Source organism: Stegostoma tigrinum, chromosome 36 (assembly GCF_030684315.1).
Source record: "Stegostoma tigrinum isolate sSteTig4 chromosome 36, sSteTig4.hap1, whole genome shotgun sequence".
Lineage (NCBI taxonomy): Eukaryota > Metazoa > Chordata > Chondrichthyes > Orectolobiformes > Stegostomatidae > Stegostoma > Stegostoma tigrinum.
Window position 1 is genome coordinate 19,636,135 of NC_081389.1, and position 20,229 is coordinate 19,656,363.

A 20,229-nucleotide genomic window follows, 5' to 3' on the forward strand; every position below is an offset into this window, starting at 1 on the left:
TGAATGGAAATGTAAAGGCATCCAGTGAAACAAATATCAAAGATGCTGAATACAAGAGATGAAATTTGAACTTTGTCAAGTCCAGGTTTTACGATTTCAACTAAATTTAACTCTATAACTGAGGAAAGTAAACCTGCAAACGTTCAACTAAACATTACTTATTGCCTTCAACTACATTGAACAATTGCAATGTGTATATTCAGAACAGCACATTCAGCCTTTTGCATGGCAGCTATGTTTTCTTCAGTGAATTTTGCTACAGTGTTAGATGTTATGCACTGTTGCACAAATAAGAGAATGGCAGCAACCCCTAACAATTTAGATTGATTAAACTGCTCCATACATAATGAAAATGTATCAAGCCCCTTAAACAGGTGAAGACAGAAAAAGAAGGCATAAAGAAGTTAAGAAGGAGGAAGCAATGGAAAGGTGAACAGATTTTAGGAGACTTGCTAAGTGGATAAGGGGATGGCGTTTTGAATCTTGGCTATAGTATCAGAGATATATAATGCACAAATGTTAAGTTTTTGTTTGGGCCCAGACCCGAAATGTCAGCTTTCCTGCTCCTCTGATGCTGCTTGGCTGTTGTGTTCATCCAGCTCTACACCTTGTTATCTCTTATTTAAGTTTTTGTTTAGAAGGATAAGGATTATTTCTGTTACACACACCAAAATTACAACACTCAGGCAGATTATATGCCCTCATTCTTGTTTGACATAACCAGAGAATATTATTTTAGGGGGGGGGGGGGGGGCAGGAAAACTGTACTTCAAAAATATATATGGATACGTATCCTGTTCCTGCTCAAACAGTCTGTACCAGCCACATACATAATGGTTTGCAGGCTTTTTCCTGCAAACAGCTGATGCACTCAAGGTTTATTCACAGTGGATGCATTTATTCACTCAATCGTTTACAAAAGGTGTCAGTTAATGAAGGAGCTCAAGTTCAGCTCTAAAGACAAACCTAATCTCATAAGAAAAATCTATGGCATGCTTTTTTTCATTTGCTGAGCCATGAGATAGTTCCTGCAGGACTGAAGGTCAAGGCATGACCCTCTAAATCTTTTGCTGGTCTCCTGGTTTTAGGAGCAAGGGGTCAAAATGACCTGCATTTTTCATAAACTAATGTAAACACCAAAAAGCACATAAAACAAGCCATCAATGAGTCGTATCTGATCTCTGCCTGCTGTGCTGAGCTAATTTTAATATTAGCATAGAAATGGCAACGGAGGTTTTATCCTCACAGAAAGGTTATATGCAATTCTTCTACATCAAATTATTTTAGGTAAGTACGTCTGATTTCACAATAATTGAAAAATTCTTTTATCAAACACTTTTCTATTTGGTAAATATATTAACCAGCTAGCTGATGAAACTCGCCACTTAAAGGGATATTGACACAGAAAATGGTTTTTTAAAAGTAAAGTGGCTGTTTAAAAAGAGGAAGATGAAACAGGACAAGGAATGCATTCATTATAAGAATACATTGGTTGTTACAGAAGTGCTTCTTAGAAAAAAAAATACATCTACAAATTTCATCTGTAAGAGTGTTGATTATTTCAAATGGGCATTGCCAAGCATAGTTAAGGCACTCATTTTTCCTCCAAGTATCCAACCCTAACATGCAAGCTTACTAACAGCTAGCAGGCTATTTGAATGTGGTAGGTATCACAGTCAAGCCTAATCATGATTTCATCTAACATTGTGCACAGATGTATTCCAGAATGGGTCAGTGCTGTCACTAAAATGAACATGTCAGCTTATCAAGCCATACAAACTTATGAAATTGGAGTAGAAGTGGACGACTCAGGCCTGCCACACCATTCAACAAGAGCAGGACTGATCTGTTTGTGTTTTGAATTCTACTTTCCTAACCATTTCAGATAAGCTCCAATTCTTTGCCAAACAAGAATCTAACTCTGCCTAAAAAGAAATTCAATCGCCCAGCTTCCACTGTCATCCGAGGCAAAGAGTTCCAAAGTTGCACAATCCTCAGAAAAAATATTCTCCTCGTTACTGTCCTGAAAGGGCAACCTCTAATTTTAAAATACTGTCCCTTGTCTGACTCACCCACAAGAAGAAACATCCTTTGCACTTCCACCTTGTCAAAGTCATTCAGCATCTTCTATGCCATCAAAATTATCCCTCATTCTTGTAAACTCCAATGCAAACATGTCCAGTCTGTTCAACCTACTCATTCCAGGTGTCAATGAAATAAACTTCCTTGAGCCACCTGTAACTAACTCATGACCCACTACTTTTAAGATACTAGGGTGAAGTGCATCTGGACCCAGAGACTTGTCAACCCACAGCTCCAGTTATTTGGTATCAACTCATTGGCAATTGTATTTTTATAAAGTTTCTTTCTTCCTTCCAGCTCCTGACTTACTGTTATCACTGGAGAGTTGTGGAGTTTCATCTACAGCTGAGAATGGTTCACTGGACATTCATTAGGGAGCTGATTCTTCCCTCCACAGCTCAGAGGCCTCAAAGTGAAATCAACTAATAGCACAAAATGGAATTCCAACCTGCCGCTTTTTGACATGTACGGATCAGTGCTATATTGAGACACTTCGCTATCACTAGACATTGCATTGATATGACAAGTTTAAGCAAAATATTTTTGATGAACTGCCATACAAAACAACTGTCCTCCTGGTGCGTGCTAGGCTTTTCAGGTTGAGCAGCTTAAAAGCAATGTTTCGATGTTGAGTTTCTGACATACAGAATTCCACATGCATTTTGGATTGCATATTTTTCTTTCTGGGCAGTAATCTTTCAGCAGTTGCAATATTATCAATCTGATTAAAATATGCTGTAGGGGGTGCGTGGACTGGTGATGGGTGTGTAGGGAGAAGCAGTAAGAGCGATTAGCTAGTTCGCAATTTAGATTAATCCCAACATAATCCCTGCTTTGGCTGAGGTAGATTTAGATCTTGCCTTCTTACCTAGTGCCTCAGAATGAAAAGCAGTGCCAAATTACAAAACAAAAACAAAACATGACTCAGGCTGAAGCATTATCAGACAATGAACCAAGGAGCTGCCTTTGGGCAGATCACATATTAATGAATGAATTCTCCATGTACATTGCCAGAAAAATCTCTTAAAATCCACACAGTATGAACTCTAGAGAGAATGCCCCATGGTGAATAATGGAAAATGATTTACAATTAGAAGGCCTCAAACATTTGTCTTGATAGAGAAACAAACTACATAAAGGAATAACGAAAAGCTATAAAACACAAATATTTCTTCGCTGCAAGCTGGATTTGTGTGAAACTATTAGCGTTACTTGGATGTGCAATAAGATGATACTTTGGTTAAGATTCTGTCTGGCAAAAGCACCTGTTCAGAGGTTAAAAAGTAAACTGAAATTCAGTTTAAAACAAACTGTAACTTCTTATACAGTGTCTATCACATCTTGGATTTTCCCAAAGCCTTTTAGTCCAATGAAGTCCTTTAGAAATGCAGTTACTATTGGTTATGTAAACAAGCTACAGCAATTTTGCACACAAAAATATACACAAAAGCAAATAAACATATAACTAGTTAACCTGATTTTGAGGTTCGGAATATAGGTCAGAAAATCATTTTTGGTTGATGCCTCTGGATTTTTTTTTAAATGTCCACTTGGTCAGGATAATGTAAACGGAGTTTGATTCAAAACAAGGCAGCACTTGCTCGGTCCTACACTGAAATGTAGGTCTTAAATAGATACTCAAGTCCTACTTGAAAAAATTCTTCTGATTCAGATGCAACAGCTCAACAAACTGAGATAATAGTAATAATGTACTTGCATTTAATTTTCTGTTTTGGTAAGCTTCCTCAATAAGATGCTGAAAAATTGAACACTTTCCAATTTGCGTTACCAGTGGCAGCTTCCAGTATTCCCAAATCCGTCTACAGTTGTGAATCTTTTGAATGATCTTCTCCAGGGGCCAGTGCATGGTCAGTCATCAAGTATATTCAAGATAACACCAAGAGATTTTTGAATACTAAGGGATTTAAGGGAATTTGGGATAACGCAGAAAGGTACAGTTGAAGGAGAATATTGGACATTTTTTAAGTGAATGGAAGAACACACTTGGAAGGACCACATGGTCTACTCCTGCTCTTTTTTTTTGTGAACTCTAACAAGGTGTGATAGAATTCCCATCTCAGAAAATCAATTGTTACTGTACCAATGTGATACTTTTGCCACATCAGCCATTGTCTTGCTTCTGTGGATGGCTGCCAATTTAACGCTAGCTCCATATGAGGCTTTTGACACAGTAGTCCAAATTTCTGTTCATCAGACAGTCTCAAGTACTTACTTTGAAGCACATGAGCTCTCACAAAGTCCAATATGCAAGGTGAAACTTTTTTACTCCAACATAACCCTCCTGGGATTTTTTATTGTAATTCCAATTACAATATAAGATCATGACTGATCTAGTACTGCAATTTATACAACAGTTTTCACAGGACACTACATTTATTTAAAGCCTACATTGGATTTTCTACTCTGTTTACCTTTAATAGTTACTGTTGAGGTTGGTTGGCTCGCCGAGCTGGTTGATGTTTTTGCAGACGTTTCATTACCATGCTTGGTAACATCCTGCCGACGAAACGTTGGTGTGTTTTCCTGCCTGCTTTTTAAATTCTGAGGTCTGTTGAGATGGACTACCTCACTCCCGGTTTTCCTTCCTAGCGGAATGTATATGCGGTTGAGTTCAATGTGTTTATTAATAGCATGCTTCATGGAGTGCCATGCTTCCAGGAATTCTCACGTCTGTCCCAGGATCTTGGTGTTATCCCAGTCGAAATCGTGGTTTTCCTTGTCCATGTGGATTGAGATAAGTGAGTATCGGTTGTGTGTTTTTGTAGCCAGTTGGTGTTCATGTACTCTTGTTGTTAGTTTCCTTCCTATTTGTCCGATGTAGTGTTTCTCGCAGTTTCTGCAGGGGATTTTGTAGATGATATTCATCCTGTCCATGGCGGGGAGTGGGTCTTTAGTTCGGGTGAGCAGTTGTTGTAGGGTTGAATTGGGCTTGGGTGACACTCTGACGCACAGTGGTCACAGGAATCTTGCGTGTTCCGAAGTGTTCCTGATGCAGGATAATGTGATGAGTGCGTCAGAGCGTGTAGAATCTTTCTGATGCTCTTGTAGGCATCTTCTGACATCCATTATGCTTGAACACTTGGAAGAAGTATTCTTCTTCCTCTTGGCGTAGTTCTGTGTTGCTGCAGTGTGTTGTTGTGTAGAATCTTTCTGATGCTGTTCTTGATAGTTACGTTATACTGACTTTTATTGCTGAAAATCTACTTTGTTTAAAAAATGGCTTTGCATAATACTGCAAAAAAATTAAATCAATTTCATTCCAATATGATTCACCAAATAAACTATTCTGTGATCATCTGTGCTATCAAATAGACTTCAAACCACAGGAAAAAAATTGAAGAACCTATGACCATTCACCTCACCTCCAGCCATCTGGATCAATGGTAAAGGCAGCAGCACTTGTGCCTGGGAACAGATCACCTGCCTGCTTATTTTCACAGCCAGAATGATGCAGAGAAACACTTGATAGGGACAAGAAAGCAAATCTAAAACAGATTGAGAAAACAAGTAGGGCACTGAATACTGAATAGAACACAATATGTTAAGTGTGCCTGCTAACAAGGCAGCTTGTAAGCCAAGTTTTATTTGTCAATGCCCAAACACACAAGAATGGCGGTGATATACAATTCCAAACGAGTCAACACAAAAAGAAATTGACAGGGTTTAAGCATGGTGCATGTGATACTATTCACTCGCAAATTCATTTACCACTTCATACTGAGGATCTGCTTCTGCCAGTCTATGGGTAACAGAATATAAATCCATTTGTAACTGTGATATTTCAAACCAAAAATAACTACAGCAGATGACACCATATCTATAAGAGAAGGGGGATGGTGGCAGCTAACAATAAAACAACACACTGCATACAACTCTGATCCGCAAATGTCACTTTCCAACCCTATGACAAACTACAGGTTTGACAACTCACTTTATATTTCAGAGCATTTCCAACTTTTTCACCATGTTGTGACAGCCAACAAAATTAATTAAACCCTAGACCTAGGATTTGACACTCCTGCATATTGCCTTCTATTTGTTGATTACTATTGATTTTCCTTGATACTTCATTTAAAAATCAATAACTGGGAAGAAAAATAGGCATGGTTTACACATACTTAAACATACAAATGCTTGCTGGAAGCAACTATAGTTTTGGCTAGGTGCTAGCAGCCAATTATGAAAAAAGCTCTTAATAGGTGAAAGCAAGGGCTCCAGATCGATTTTGAGTTTTCTTTTCTAATCACAGAAAGTGGCTATAAATTAGGCTCATCAGTGTATTTTTAAGATAATCTATGAAACAAATAACTTGGCATACAGAGAAAACTAGCCTCTTACGTTTCTTTTTAAGGATGAAAAGTCAAATTGATTGCATGACTAACATTACCTGGAGTTCATGCGCGCTCGAAGTTTCTTGGCCTTCTTCCTGACTTTCTGCTTCTCTTCTGCATCCTTTGATGTCTCAGGGTGCACACAGGTCTCAGTCACAACATCTGTAATATACTTCTTGCAGGATAGATGTTCCTGATGGAAAATAGAAAAAATAATCATTTGCTGAGGTAAATTTTGACTTTCAGTGGAACTCAAAGTTGCATTATGCACAGCTCTGGACAAATCCTTCATGCTTTGCTCTTTTGCAGAGACTGTAAGAAACTCATAACACAAAAATACTCAGCAAGTCAGATAGCATGTGTGGAGACAGATCTTCAGGTCAATGATCTTTCATCAGAAATAGAAAGAAATGCATATAGATTTGAGCAAAGGATACGGCAAGAGGGACAAGGGCAAAGGAGACTCAGCAAGTCTGGCAGCATCTATGAAGAAAAAAAAATTGAAGTTAACGTTTCTGGTCCGGTGGCCTGTTCTGAGGAAGGTCACTGGACCCGAAACGTTAACTCTGATTTCTAGCTTCTAGTAACTTTTGTTTCTGTGCCTGATTTAGAGCATCTGCGGTTCTTTCGGTTTTTATTAAAGGGAAAGGAAAGGCTGTATTGGTTGGAAGACATGAGAAACAAAAGCCTTCAGTCTTATGAAGACAAAAGAAGTTGCAGTGGAGCAAGAGAAACAAACAAAAGATGTGCATAGAGGTAGGCTGTTATCTGAAAACAAAAATGAGAAGAAGTGAGACATGCAAAAAAAGGAACAAAAAGATTCTTTGGGGAAGAGGGGGAAACAAAGTTCACAATCTGAAATTGCTGAAGTCAATGTTGTGTTAAGAATGCTTTAAAGTCTCTATCTGAAAGATGAGATACTGTTCCTGAAGCCGAAAGTGTATTTAAATGGAATACTGCAGCATGCTGAGATTTCAATGGGACAGCAACATAGACAATTAAAATGACAAGCACTGGAAGTTTGGGGTCATGTCTGCACAAGGCAGTTACTCAACCTGCATTTGGTCTCCCTAATGAATAGGGACCACATTGTGAGGTGCAAGTACTGTAATTTGAATCGAAAATTGGATGGTGAAGGGGAAAGGGGTAAAAAGAGAGGGTACTACATTTCTTACTTTTGCTTGAAGATGTGGCATAGGAAGGGCCCCTGATCGAAAATGACTGAACCCATTATGTATCACAGGGCTACGCAGAATAAAATCAACTCTTAGGTGATGCTGGCAAATCAGACAAAGCCCATTCTCATTTAATTCATATTCCTACATTTTTTTAAAAAACTAATCCACCTGTTCAAAGATATTGTTACACATCTCAGAAGCAGTTGGGACTTTAACTTAGGTCTCCTGGTCCACAGGTGGGGACATTGCCACTGCACCAGAACAGGTCCTCATTCCCACGTTTCAACTTATTTTTGAATCAACCATTCAGAGATATTGTCATACACCTCAGGAGCCGGTGGGACTTGAACACAGGACTCCTGGCTCAAAGGTTGGAATACTACTGCTGCATTCCAACAGCTTTACATTTTAATGTATATATTTATCTGTCTTCAGGTGTCTGTCACTAGGTGCAGGGTTTTACTGCTACAGTTTTACTGTCATCACTGGTCTTTAATTGAGTTCCTCCACCATGCTTTGATAATCACTCCAATGAACCACAATGTCCTGTTAATGGCACTATAAAACTGCAAGTTGCGGTCACATCAGTTGCTAAGATGAACATTAGAGTGGCCTATATTAGTTGGTACATTGATCATCGTTAGCTTCTTGACACTACCTTTCAACACCTCTCTAGAACCAAATCAAGGTCCACAATATAGTGAACATTGATATATATGCATGTTCTAGACCACATCCATAACTGAGACAGAAACCTACTGGAGCTACCTTTACATACCTATTTAAACTAATAATTGCAAAAGACCGTAGATGCTGCTTAGGTGAATATATTTCAGAGATTATATTTAAGAAAATCCAGCCCCCCCACATTACAAATATATTCCATCTCAGCCGTTTACAGAAAAGTCTACAAGTCAAACCACACAAACATAATTTCTGCTCAATAAACATCTAAAATGGTTGCCTAATTGATTTGCACTATAGCACAGTTCTGTCTTTCATGTACACAATGATTCTTTATTCATCCACCCCACCGCCCACTCACATTTCCTTAATCTAACTATGCTCTGCACCATTTGTTGTTCACTTACAACTGGACACTTATCATTGCCACACTAAGTTAAGTGACATTTGCATGCTGATTCGCTCATGTCTGATTGCTCTCAGCCCTGTGCAAATCATTCAGACTCGGTTCACTATCGTCCCACAGCGATGAAACGTGAAAGATTGACATAGAGGATTGTCAGCCAGGAGAGAAATGATCACAACATTTTAATGGAGCTATTCCAACCACTAATTTCCCTCTATTCCTTAAGTACAGAGTTGCAAATTAATACACCTTATTGGGCATACAGTATCTCACCAACTAGTTATGCAAATGTTGAGATGTGAATCTAAGCTAGCACACAAACATTTGTCATTTCACTGGAAGCTGCATCTGCTGGCATTACAATTGTCAAGACTGTGCTGATTTTGCAAGAATACTCCGTAAAGTAACAAAATTGCATGGCATAAATTCAGTGTTTAATAGTTTCTCTCACCCTCACACAAAGGGTCACAGTTTTTTACAGACTCACAATAATTAGAACTCTGAAATTTGCCAAATAAATTGGCAGGCATTAAATGGAGAGGCAATATTTTTTGTTCGACTAGCAGGGTTTGACTTATTGCATTTATGAGAATTGTTTGATAGGATACTACGAAATGTAAAATGAGATTTTAGGAAGCCTACAGCAGAATGATTTAGTGCAGAACAGATGGAAAAAAAGTAGTCAAAGTAAAATAAGAAAATGCATTAATACGTTATTTTGTTATACACCTATCGTGGCTGCTACTCCTCAGCGCTATGAAAATAGGCCTAAAGGAAAAATAACACATGTTCTAAGCACTGAATGTACTGCACAATTACCTCATTAACTGTTTAAAAAAGAATCCAGTCACGACTGTAAGATTCATAAAAACACAGAAGTAAGAGATCCTGAAACCCAAGTCATAATTTTACTGGCAATGGGAGAAGACAAAAATGAAATTCAACAAGTTCTATTAGTTTAAAAATGTTTACAAGTTTTGAAAAACATTGTTGTTCTTCCTTTTGGTTTACTTATTTTCTAACTTGTGTTTAGAAGAGCCAGTGTTATTCTTCCAGAAATGCACCTAAAATGCTGAGAGTCTACTACAATTCCATGGAGCTACAATGATTCCATCCTTATCTGATGCCTAAATTGCATTACGAGCATGAGGGGCAACCTTAGCTGGGTTCCCCCTCCTCACCTTGGAGCACTGATATATGAATGCAGAGTCACAGCACTCCTCCAACAAAGTTTGGCCAATATAAATAATGCCAGGAATCCAACTGAAGATCCGCCTGGTCTCTACAACTGGGATCCAGATTGGACAGTGCATTCATTTGGTAAGCCATTGGGGAAGTCCTTCTAAATTTTAATGAACATTTTTATTAATCTGTCAAAAATTTATCAGCGATCTGTGGCACTTGCTTAATGCTGAAATTATGGATCCTTCAAACTTGTGAGCAAAATCCTGTACTTTTACTAAGATCTGTCCAATAGCCTCCATATTATGAAGATTAAAAATCTGTATAATAATTTTATACAATCATACAATTCACTAATTGTCCATAAATTGACGTGTGATGATACAGCCAACCTTAGTTATTTATACCGATCTAAAAGTAATTTTGTTTCTTGATTGCTCATTTTCCGGGTTAAATTCATTTTGCTTACGGTAACTGAAAGAACTAAATTCGCTGTTTTAAAAGCACATATGTTAATAAACCCAAAGCATCAAAAATGGTCCAATTCTAGCGTTCCATCATGTACAGCACCACGAAAGAAACAAACATGTTACATCTGCCTGCTGCAGCGTCAGACTGGGGAGATAAAACGCAACCATCCTATCCACCTGCAGCTGTGGAACAAGATTCAAAGAGTTATCACTGATGTAATCTATTCACTCAGTGCTGCTCCTGTCTAAAGTGATAACTGAACAAAACAAACCTAATCCCTGTCTCCGAAATCGACACCCATCAGTAAAAAAGCTTTGAATATAAAATGACAAGTCAGCCAGCTGTTCCACTATCACTGTACAACAATTACAAGCTGTCCATCAAATCAGCAGGATGGGTGCAGCTATGAATAAGGACATAAGACCGTGTCCTGGTTACTTGTTCCAATGCTTAGTTTCTGATTATAAATCTGTCCTTTATTACATGATCCATACACTATCAAAAATCCAATAACTACAGTCATTTGTCATTCAACAGTTGATGATGATATAGCAAAGAGCTGATGATAACAGGGATACAGGGAGAAGGGTGAGTGCAAGTGAGAGGGACAGAAGGCAGGTGTGAGAGAGCGCGCACGAGGGGGAGAGCGCACGAGAGTGAGCTGAAGTGAATGATCCTCATATCGTCTGCAATACCAAACCAGTGCTACATGATTGCAGGCATTTCTCAGAGTTCTCAACTTTCAGGTTACGCAGCTTGGACAAATACCAGAATTCATCCCAAAGAATTCATTATGAAAACAATGAAGTAACGATACCTCATTTCAGACAATGAGCATCATATCTCAAAGGTGGAGATCAAAGTACTGGATTATCACATTAAAACAGATTAAACCGCATTATGTCCAAACTTGCAGCTTTGGCTTTTAACTAATGTGAAATAACTCCATTAAACTACTTCACTCAGCACCAAGTTAAAAACCAACTTAGTTCTGACAATTTAAAATATATTTTAAATTACCTACAAGAAACATTAAAATGTTAAATAAAAAGCAGAAAGTGTTGAAGTAATGCAGCAGGTTTGATAGCATTTGTAGAGAGAAAAATAGGGTTAATATTCAGAAAGCGGAGTCATCTAGGACCCCAAACTCCATGTCCAATGAAGTTTCCTCAGCATTATTTTAACTTATATTTCCAGCATCCAGTTTTTGCTTTTATCGCAAATTTTTATTCAGCAAGAATATCAAACGACAGACAGCAAAGGTAGGAGAAATTTAGATATACACTAGTCATGAACGAATTAAACAGTGGAGTAAACCCAATTGCTGAACGGCCTACTTCTATTCCTAACACATCTCTTCATTTGTACAGAACTGTAATCACATATAACACACCAATGGGGAACAAAAAACTTCATGGAAGGGGAGTCTGGTGCAATTAAGGAATTGACAGGAGTTTTTCTTTGGCTTATTCAAAGAAATTCCATTATGCTAGCAGCTTGAATTTTAGATCGTGCAATCATAAATTCAGTCCATTTAAAACATGGATAATCTTCATCCCTTATTTTTTAATTTTGCAGGAGATGAACTATGTCAGTTTTATGCCTTGAAACTTAGAATTTATTATTGTTTGAGGCACTAAATGATCTCTACCAGCGTGTTTTATACAATATGACAATAAAAAAGGTATTTGATAATTAAAACTAATAGAGACGATGAATGAGACTGTCTGTACGTGAAAGAGAAATGCACCATCCATCTGAAAACCATTCATCCAAAATATAGCACATCTGACATGGCAGCACTTCCTCAGTACTGGGGGAAAAAAATACAAAGAACTACTCTGGAAATCAGAAATGAAAACGAAAAATGCTGGAACAACTCAGCAGCTCTGGCAGCATCTAGGGAGAGAAAGCAGAGTTAACATTTTGGGTCCAGTGACCCTTATTCAAAATTGGCGTCTGCTTTCTCTTCACCGATGCTGCTAGACCTGCTGAGTTTTTCCAGCAATTTATGTTTTTGTTTTTTCCACATTACTGCTCTCCAGTACCATTCAAGATTTTGCACTCAAACTCTGCAGTTATGTTTGAATCAATAATCTTTTGCCTCAGTTTATGAATAATGTCTTTTTTTAAAAAAAGAATGTTGCCACACTTTCCTGCAGATCATCAGGGTTAATTCAAGCATCTCAAAGTAATTTGGTCCTCCCAGCAATGGCTGTCAACATGGAAATGTTCAGTAGACTCACAAATCATCTACCCAAGCAATGGATGGAAAACTTCACTGATCCATATGATCTTTCTCAGGTATTGGGGTACATGCTGGCCAACGACAAAATCACAACTTTAAAACTACAACATCTGTACTAAGTTCCATGCATTTTTGTTTTCATGTCACTATATTGCTGTGGAATTTACCACAATATAAACTGGCACACTTCCATGGCAATCAGAAGTGCTTTTGCAGAAATGCTTCAGGAAGCTGCCTTGGACTATAAACATCCTTAAGACAGATTCTTGGATTTCTTGTGAAGAGGTTGAGATTGAATAAAATTTCATTATTCATTATTCAATTTGGGCCACAATTATAACTACTTCCATATTTGGGAAACATTAGTTATGCAAGTTAATGATGACATGTTTGCCCATTGGAAGGTCAGGAAAAAGGTTAGGAACAATTTCCTAAGTTAATAACTCTGCTAGGGGGTGGTGGAGTATAGCACCAAGTGCTAATACAATAAAGCTAAAAGTCACTGCAAAATAAGAAACCTTTCAAACAAAAATCCCACCCCAAGCCTCAAAGCATTTTTTCAACAGCAATAAAGATCTCAAATAGTTTAGATCTGCAGCATGTCGGGTTTGCCTCGAGACATCTGCTACACAACAGTAGTAATGTGACAACTTGATCTCTATAAATAACTAATGCAAATAAAAAAGTCCACAATTTATGTATAAGCCACCCGCACACAAGCAAATGAAGAGACTCCATGTTACAGTTTTAAATTTCAAGGAAATTACAATACATTTTGTAATACTGTTGAGACTTTCAATTTTTAAAAACATTCTGATACTAAGTAAAATGGTCAAGTTTACAACATCTACATGGAGAACATGAATGATGCAAAATTAAACTGTCGGGCGGATAGTGGTGAACTTGAAAACATCATAGACAAGCCATGGGCAAGTTCCAGTTGCAATTCAAAGCAAAGGAAGTGAAGTGATTCATTTTGGAAGGAAGAACATGGAAAGGCAATACAATAGAAAGTGAACAAATCTAAAGTAGATGCAAGAGCAGAGGGATGCCAGTATGCATGTGCTTAAACCATTGTGTACAGCAGGGCATGTTGAGAGTGCAGTCAATATAGCATACCAGAACTCTAACAGGGGCACAGAGTACAACAGCAAGAACACTGTGTTGAACTTGCATAAAATGGTTCGGCCTTGGCTCACATATTGTGTCCAGCTCTAAGCACTGTAACTTAGTAAGGACATGATGCATTAGACAGAGTGCAAACAGATTTATGAGAATGGTTCTGTCAATGAGGAATATCAGTAACAAAGGTAGATTGGACAAACTATGACTGCTTATCCTTTAAAGAAAATAAGGCCGAAAGGAAGTTTGCTGGTGGTATTCAAACATCATCGCAGTCTTGACAGAATAGATAGGAAGAAACTGTTCAGACTCTAGAAAGCATCAAAAATGAAGGCACAGATTTAACATGATTAGTAAAAGAAGCAAAATCAATATTAGCATGAGTGGGAGGCAACTGTTGTGCAGACACGATGGGCCAAATGTCTTCCGTCTATATCATAAAAATTCTGCAATTCTATCATAACCAATCCTATGTTACGTGATATGTAATAATTTACATTTTCAAACAAAACCTTTAAAACTCCTTATTTAGCAATTTTAATTATATAGAGAGGTTAGTTTATGAGGAGTTAAAAATTATACTCTGTAATGATGAATAAATTTTAAAAATCTTGACTTCATATCATACCTTATCATGGCACATCTCAAAGCACTTCAGGCAATGATTAACTTTTGCAGTTAAGTGGGCAAATGAATATACATCTTATATATATATATATAATAGATATACACACACACACACACACACACACACACACATATAGACACGGTCAGCATAACATTGGATATAACTCATTTTATTTCAGCTAAATTGTCCAATTATATATTATGAACCACAAAAGTAAAAGATGGTCATTAATTTAATTAGGTCAGTTATGTGTTATTCAGACAGAGATATATAGGTGCATTAAGATGATGACTTATTCTGTTGGTGTTAACTTTTTATAGATGAATATCAGAAATAATTAAATGCCCCCAATTTCCAGTCACCACTGTCTAAATTTTTTGCCTGGAGTTTTCACTCACCGAGTTTCAGTGCACAGCTTTCGTAGGAATGATTTCATAGAGCTCACCTAAAACGCACACATCTACACACGAGTTCACACATGTTGGTATGCAAACATTTTCCCCTTAGGTGCCATGCAAGCAGAAGCCCTGCCTAAATTTTTCTCTCTCTCACTCCTCGTTCTGATGACAATTAAAATGTTTCTATTGTCACCATGACTCAGATTATTTAACAATGCACACATCAATAAACAAAGCAACATCCTACTAAATTCATTAGTTGTCTCTTTGAAATATTTTTGCTCTCTTGGCATTCATTTGTTGTTTGTTCCATACCTTTTGTTTTGGTCAGCTCAGCCCTGTCCAACTACCTAGCTCTCCTGATAAGATGAAGTATTACACGTTAAGAAACAAGGCAGGTAGATGGAGGTCAAAGCACAAAGATCAGCCACAATCCAGCTGAATGGTGGTCAGAGTTCAAGGGGCACTTAATATCACTCGCCTGGTCAGGATGATTCAGCTCCAGTAGGCACTGCATTTGAAAACTGAAGCATTTGAGTTCTAATGTAATGAGTGGAATTAGTCCATTCGAACAAAGTGATTCAGATTTAATGATATTTGTAATGCCTACAAGGTATGAAGCGAGAGATTCTAGTTTGTATTTTTTAAAACTACATTCTCTCATTTAGATTTTCTTAAAAATGGACACTTTGTTAGACTGACAACGTGGATGCCATTGATTACATGATGCCTGTTGACCACAATTTCTGGAAAGTTCTGACCCGCAGTAATCAAAGGACAAACGCTTCGATCATCTTCCTGGAATGCAATATTCCTGGTACTATATAAATATTCCAGCCGAGTTAATTCAAAGAGCCAGTAGACCAGATGTCTATCACAGCCAGTGAAACTAAGGTCACCACTGAATCCTTTATGGATTCATCTAGTGCAAATTATTCCATAGTTACCTCCTCAAAATACAATGGTTTCTGAAGAAGGAAATCAAAACCATCTCAAAGATATTATCTCCCCACCTGGAAACCCTTGTCACGTCAACTGCTGGATTATTTAAATCAGCTTCAGGTGTACACTTTTGACACTTTCATTAGTCTGCTTGTAATACCAAAAGTGTAAGTCGCTCCAGACTCAGGCTAAGCACATGTCTCTGATTTCTCAAAAATGTCTATTTTCTTAAATTTAACCCTTGTTTTGACTGCAAAGTATACCAACTTTTAAAATACAATCAGTGCATTTTCATCAGCAATTTGAGAATGTCCAAGTTCCTCTGAAAGAGACTGTTCTACACAGCCAACTCAAAGAACCTCAAACAGACAGTGACATCACAGATTTGCAAATTCACAATGAATTCTGATATTTTTGGTTTTAAATAATTGTACTTTCTCTCTCTTCCTTCCTGATTTCTTTCTTTCTTAAACCGTAAAGAAATTGCTGTGGGCCTTTTTTAATTCGACTTCCAAACAGGATGTAGGCAAACAGACTGTCATTCAACTTTTAAAGGGGAAAATTATGAAAATAAAAATTAAAAATCAGCTCCTGCTACAGACTGGAAACAGGGACAGTAAAAAAAAAATCACTCAATACACCTCTTTCTTTTGATCCTGACACATCACTTAGAATACTGGAAAGAGTAGAACATAAAGAGACAATCCTATTTTAGCACATTACAGTCAAATGGGGGGAAAATTACCAATTAATATTTGCAACAAATCTCATTAAATGGAAAAAGCATTTATTAGTTTGAAGTTGCCATTTTCTTAAATAGTTTGCATCACCCTCTCAGATGCTACATTTTCTGAAATGCGATGGTGAGATATTTGAGTGGTGTGGGAGAATCCCCACAATCAATTATTCTTTTTTGTAGCACTGTATAAATCCTTAAAATACTTTGAAGAGTTGATCTTTGAATATATTTGTGCAAGTTTGACATTTATCAGCTTACACAGCCTAGGGCTGTTCCACAGTATGACAACTTAAACCTGAGCTTCAGCTTAATATGTTCAATGAACGTTACTGCATAAACTTTTAACCAGAAATGCCACAGTGGGAACAGAAATAATTAAAATGAGTTTAGCCAGTTCCTGTGGTATTGTACCACACTGCTGTACAATAACTAAGACTGCCTATATATCAGGAATTTCTACTTGAATGCATTGTTTCTTTTCAGCACAATGTACTTAACATCAGTCAAACAAGCAGAAAGTACTGTAGAAATTTAAGCATAAATGACATTTTAAGGTTCTATAAAGTTTTGGAATAATTTAACATTATTGTTCTACATTGGTCCAACCCAAAAAAGAACTCTCCCACATCAAATTATTCATGATTCAAGTTTCAGCTATTTTCCCCCACTTTAAAGGCCTTTGATGAGGCTCTTAAAATTAAACAGTGTCTTGTAGGAGCTAGATCACTAATAGCCACATTTTACAAGCTTTTGCATTTTTTAAAAAAATGTTAAGAAGCTGACCATTGTGCCTCAATATAATAAGAAATAGCTCTTAAGGTTTTTAAAAAAGTCGTGTTCGATTGTTTATAATTGAATTACTCACAGATAGTAGACACTAATTAAAATTGTTTATTTTTGTTAACCCTGTCTCAGTTGCAAAGTAGGCCAGTGACTATACAAAAATCTAGCATGAATATTTGCTTAAAATTACATTCTCAAACTTTATTGTACTAGTTTGTGTCAGAACTTGCACTCAACAATATGCACAGAAGCCGAAGGGAATAAACTTTTGTACACTACTTGAACATAGATCACTGAATGTATTCAAAGTGGAGAATCTGCCTCAGATTGTGCAACTCAGTTTTCTCAGAAAACAAGAAGGAAACAGAGGGAAAATTGAAAGTAAATACTGCAGATGCTGGAAATCTCAAATAAACTAGAATGTGATGAAACTCAGCAGGTCCGGCAGCATCTGTGGACAGGGAAGGAGAGTCACTGCTTTGAGTTCAATTTGACTCTTCAGAACTGAAGAGCAAGGTGGAAAAGCAAAAGGTTTTACACTGTACTGAAAGGTGGAGAGAAGCAAGTGAACAGAAAGGAAGGTTGGGGAAGGTCAAGTAGCAGAGATTAGTGAACACAGTACAAAAGACAAAGAAGCAGTAATGGTTTGAGAGAGGGGAGGCAGGTCCAGAGTGTTAACTGCAGAATGCTGAGCTTCTGAAAGCAAAGCTAAGAAAATCAAACATGGGAGAGGAGGTTAACTAAATGGGTACAGAATTCATAATGCGAAGTTGTTGAACTCAATGCTGCATCCAGAGGCTATAAATTGACTATGTTTCTCAGCTTGTGTTGTGCTTCACTGGATCACTGCAGTACGAAAGGTGATGTACTAAAACTGTGAAGACTGAAACTTTTTATTTTTGGTATTTTTGATTGTAGACTGAATTAAGAAATGGACTGTTTGAAAGGGAAATATTGTGAGTGTTGTTTATACTGCTGCTTGATCCAACAGGGAAGGAAGGTTACTGCAGACAGGCCAACATCAGGTGGTGTATACAGAATAAAATTCAGCCAGAAGCAGGTAGCTGATTGACTGATCACCACGCCACAGATCAATGATGACGAAATCCTTCTGCTTGCTGACAACTACGTGATTGGCTCTCAGTTAGCTGGGCAGTTTATGAGAGTGAACGATATGGCCAGATGCTTTTGGACCTCCGAAAGAGTATGCGGTATTTCTGTCTGCATTGAAAATTACCCCAAGCCTGAAGAAAGCCAGCTTATTGTCCATCACTATTCCTGCATGTTGTTGCTTTTAACCAATAAGTCAAAGACTTTATCATTTGTGAACCAGTTGCTCTGTGCCTCCTGCAAGGAAGTGAAAGTATCTGAAGTGAGATTGAAGATGAGAAAATCCTGGTAAGCAAAAAGGATCATCGCCCTGTTGCAAATACAACTGAACTGCCCTCCCAATTTTTCTCTCCACCAATAACATCAATGCTTTTATGCCTCTCTGTGTGCAGGAGAAAGTTTATAAGGGCATTTGAGTTTTAACTAGTAGAGTTATATATTGACAGTTCATAGTTGTTTACCCACAGATAAAAACTATTCAGTTGTCATAAACAGTAATTCTTGGTAAGTACAGAAACATGGTCTGTGTTGTCGGCTAAAGGCAGGTAAATTTGGGGATTTTGCATATTTTGATACAATCTTTAACGTTGTGATGACTTCAGGAAAATCAGAGCTTGATCTACAGCACACTACACCAGTGAGCCATGACAAAATGGAAAAGGGCTGTTACTTTGGAGTCATGCTTGCAAATTGAACTGCAATCTTGTACAAGGCAGGCAGCCTGCATTTGAATTTTCCAATGTAGAGCACTGTGAGCTGTGAGCAATGAATACAACAGACTAGATTGAAAGAAGCATGAGTCTTGGTCATGAGTAATGTCCAAAGAGCCAATGAGAATTAGCATCAGCATAACAAATGGGAAAATGGAATGAAGCCCTTACAAGCAGCAGGGTGTAAGAAAATGTAGTTGAGGTAAGCAGTAGGAGCCAAGTCGCTCTTGGAGAAACTGTCATCTGCTTCGTGCCAGATCGTAATAATAGAAACTGGAAGCAAATCACAATCATGCTCTCAGCGCAAATGGTTCATTATTCTGGGGATCCATAGAAAGGATGGAGAGGATAATAAAATTATAAAACAATCCTGAGCAGGAACATTTTCATAATTGTCAAAAGTACCCAAAAATTATTTTAGTTATAAATTAACAAGTCAAGTCTATGCACCAAATCTCACAGCACAAGATATTAAAGAAGGTATAATTGGCAGAAATCAAGTTAGAATGCTCTGCAGGTTAGAAATGAATTACATACCATTTTTAGACTGAACAAATGTTTTATCAAATTGCATTTTCATGAAACTTACCACTTCTTCATCTGACAGTTCCCGTCCTTGAATGCTGCTATTCTCCCGTACAGCTTGTTGATGTTTTCTCCCTTTTATGTGGCTGAACAGATAGACCTCAGAGGTGATCTTTGGAACAGAAAGTGATATTTTCTAAGTAATTTCTCCAAGCTTCCAATATTAGTTAATATTGGTAGGATCTGCACAAGGACAAACAATCAGCACAGAACTGCACACCAGCTAAACAATTATATGTTTAAAAAATTCAATTCCTACATCAATAAGACTTTTATTTTGCATAGTGTAGAGAAACCTGTTCGAACTTCTAGAAACCAAATGAAATCCTTTGAAGCAACAGCCTCATTACTTTTGTTAGCAATCAATTCACAAGCCATCTGCATTCAGACTACAAAACCAATTTTCTCGCTCTAGAAACATACAAGTACTGGATGTGAGTTTGCTCGCTGAGCTGGAAGGTTAGTTTTCAGACGTTTCGTCACCATTCTAGGTAACATCAGTGAGCCTCCGACGAAGCGCTGGTGTTAGGTCCCGATTTCTATTTATCTGGTTAGGTTTCCTTGGGTTGGTGATGTCATTTCCTGTTCTTTTTCTCAGGGGATGGTCGA

General features: G+C 37.6%; 1 protein-coding gene across 3 annotated transcripts in view; it reads right to left on the reverse strand.

Annotated features, from left to right (window-relative positions):
• Positions 1–20,229, reverse strand: part of scaper (S-phase cyclin A-associated protein in the ER) — a 283,244-nt gene that overhangs the window by 171,979 nt on the left and 91,036 nt on the right. For all 3 annotated transcript variants that reach the window (XM_048520699.2, XM_048520701.2, XM_048520702.2), the window contains 2 exons: positions 19,625–19,732; positions 6,491–6,627 (listed from right to left, as the gene is read on the reverse strand). In XM_048520699.2, the coding sequence (XP_048376656.2) occupies positions 6,491–6,627; positions 19,625–19,732 (245 nt within the window). The remainder of the gene's footprint in view (positions 1–6,490; positions 6,628–19,624; positions 19,733–20,229) is intronic.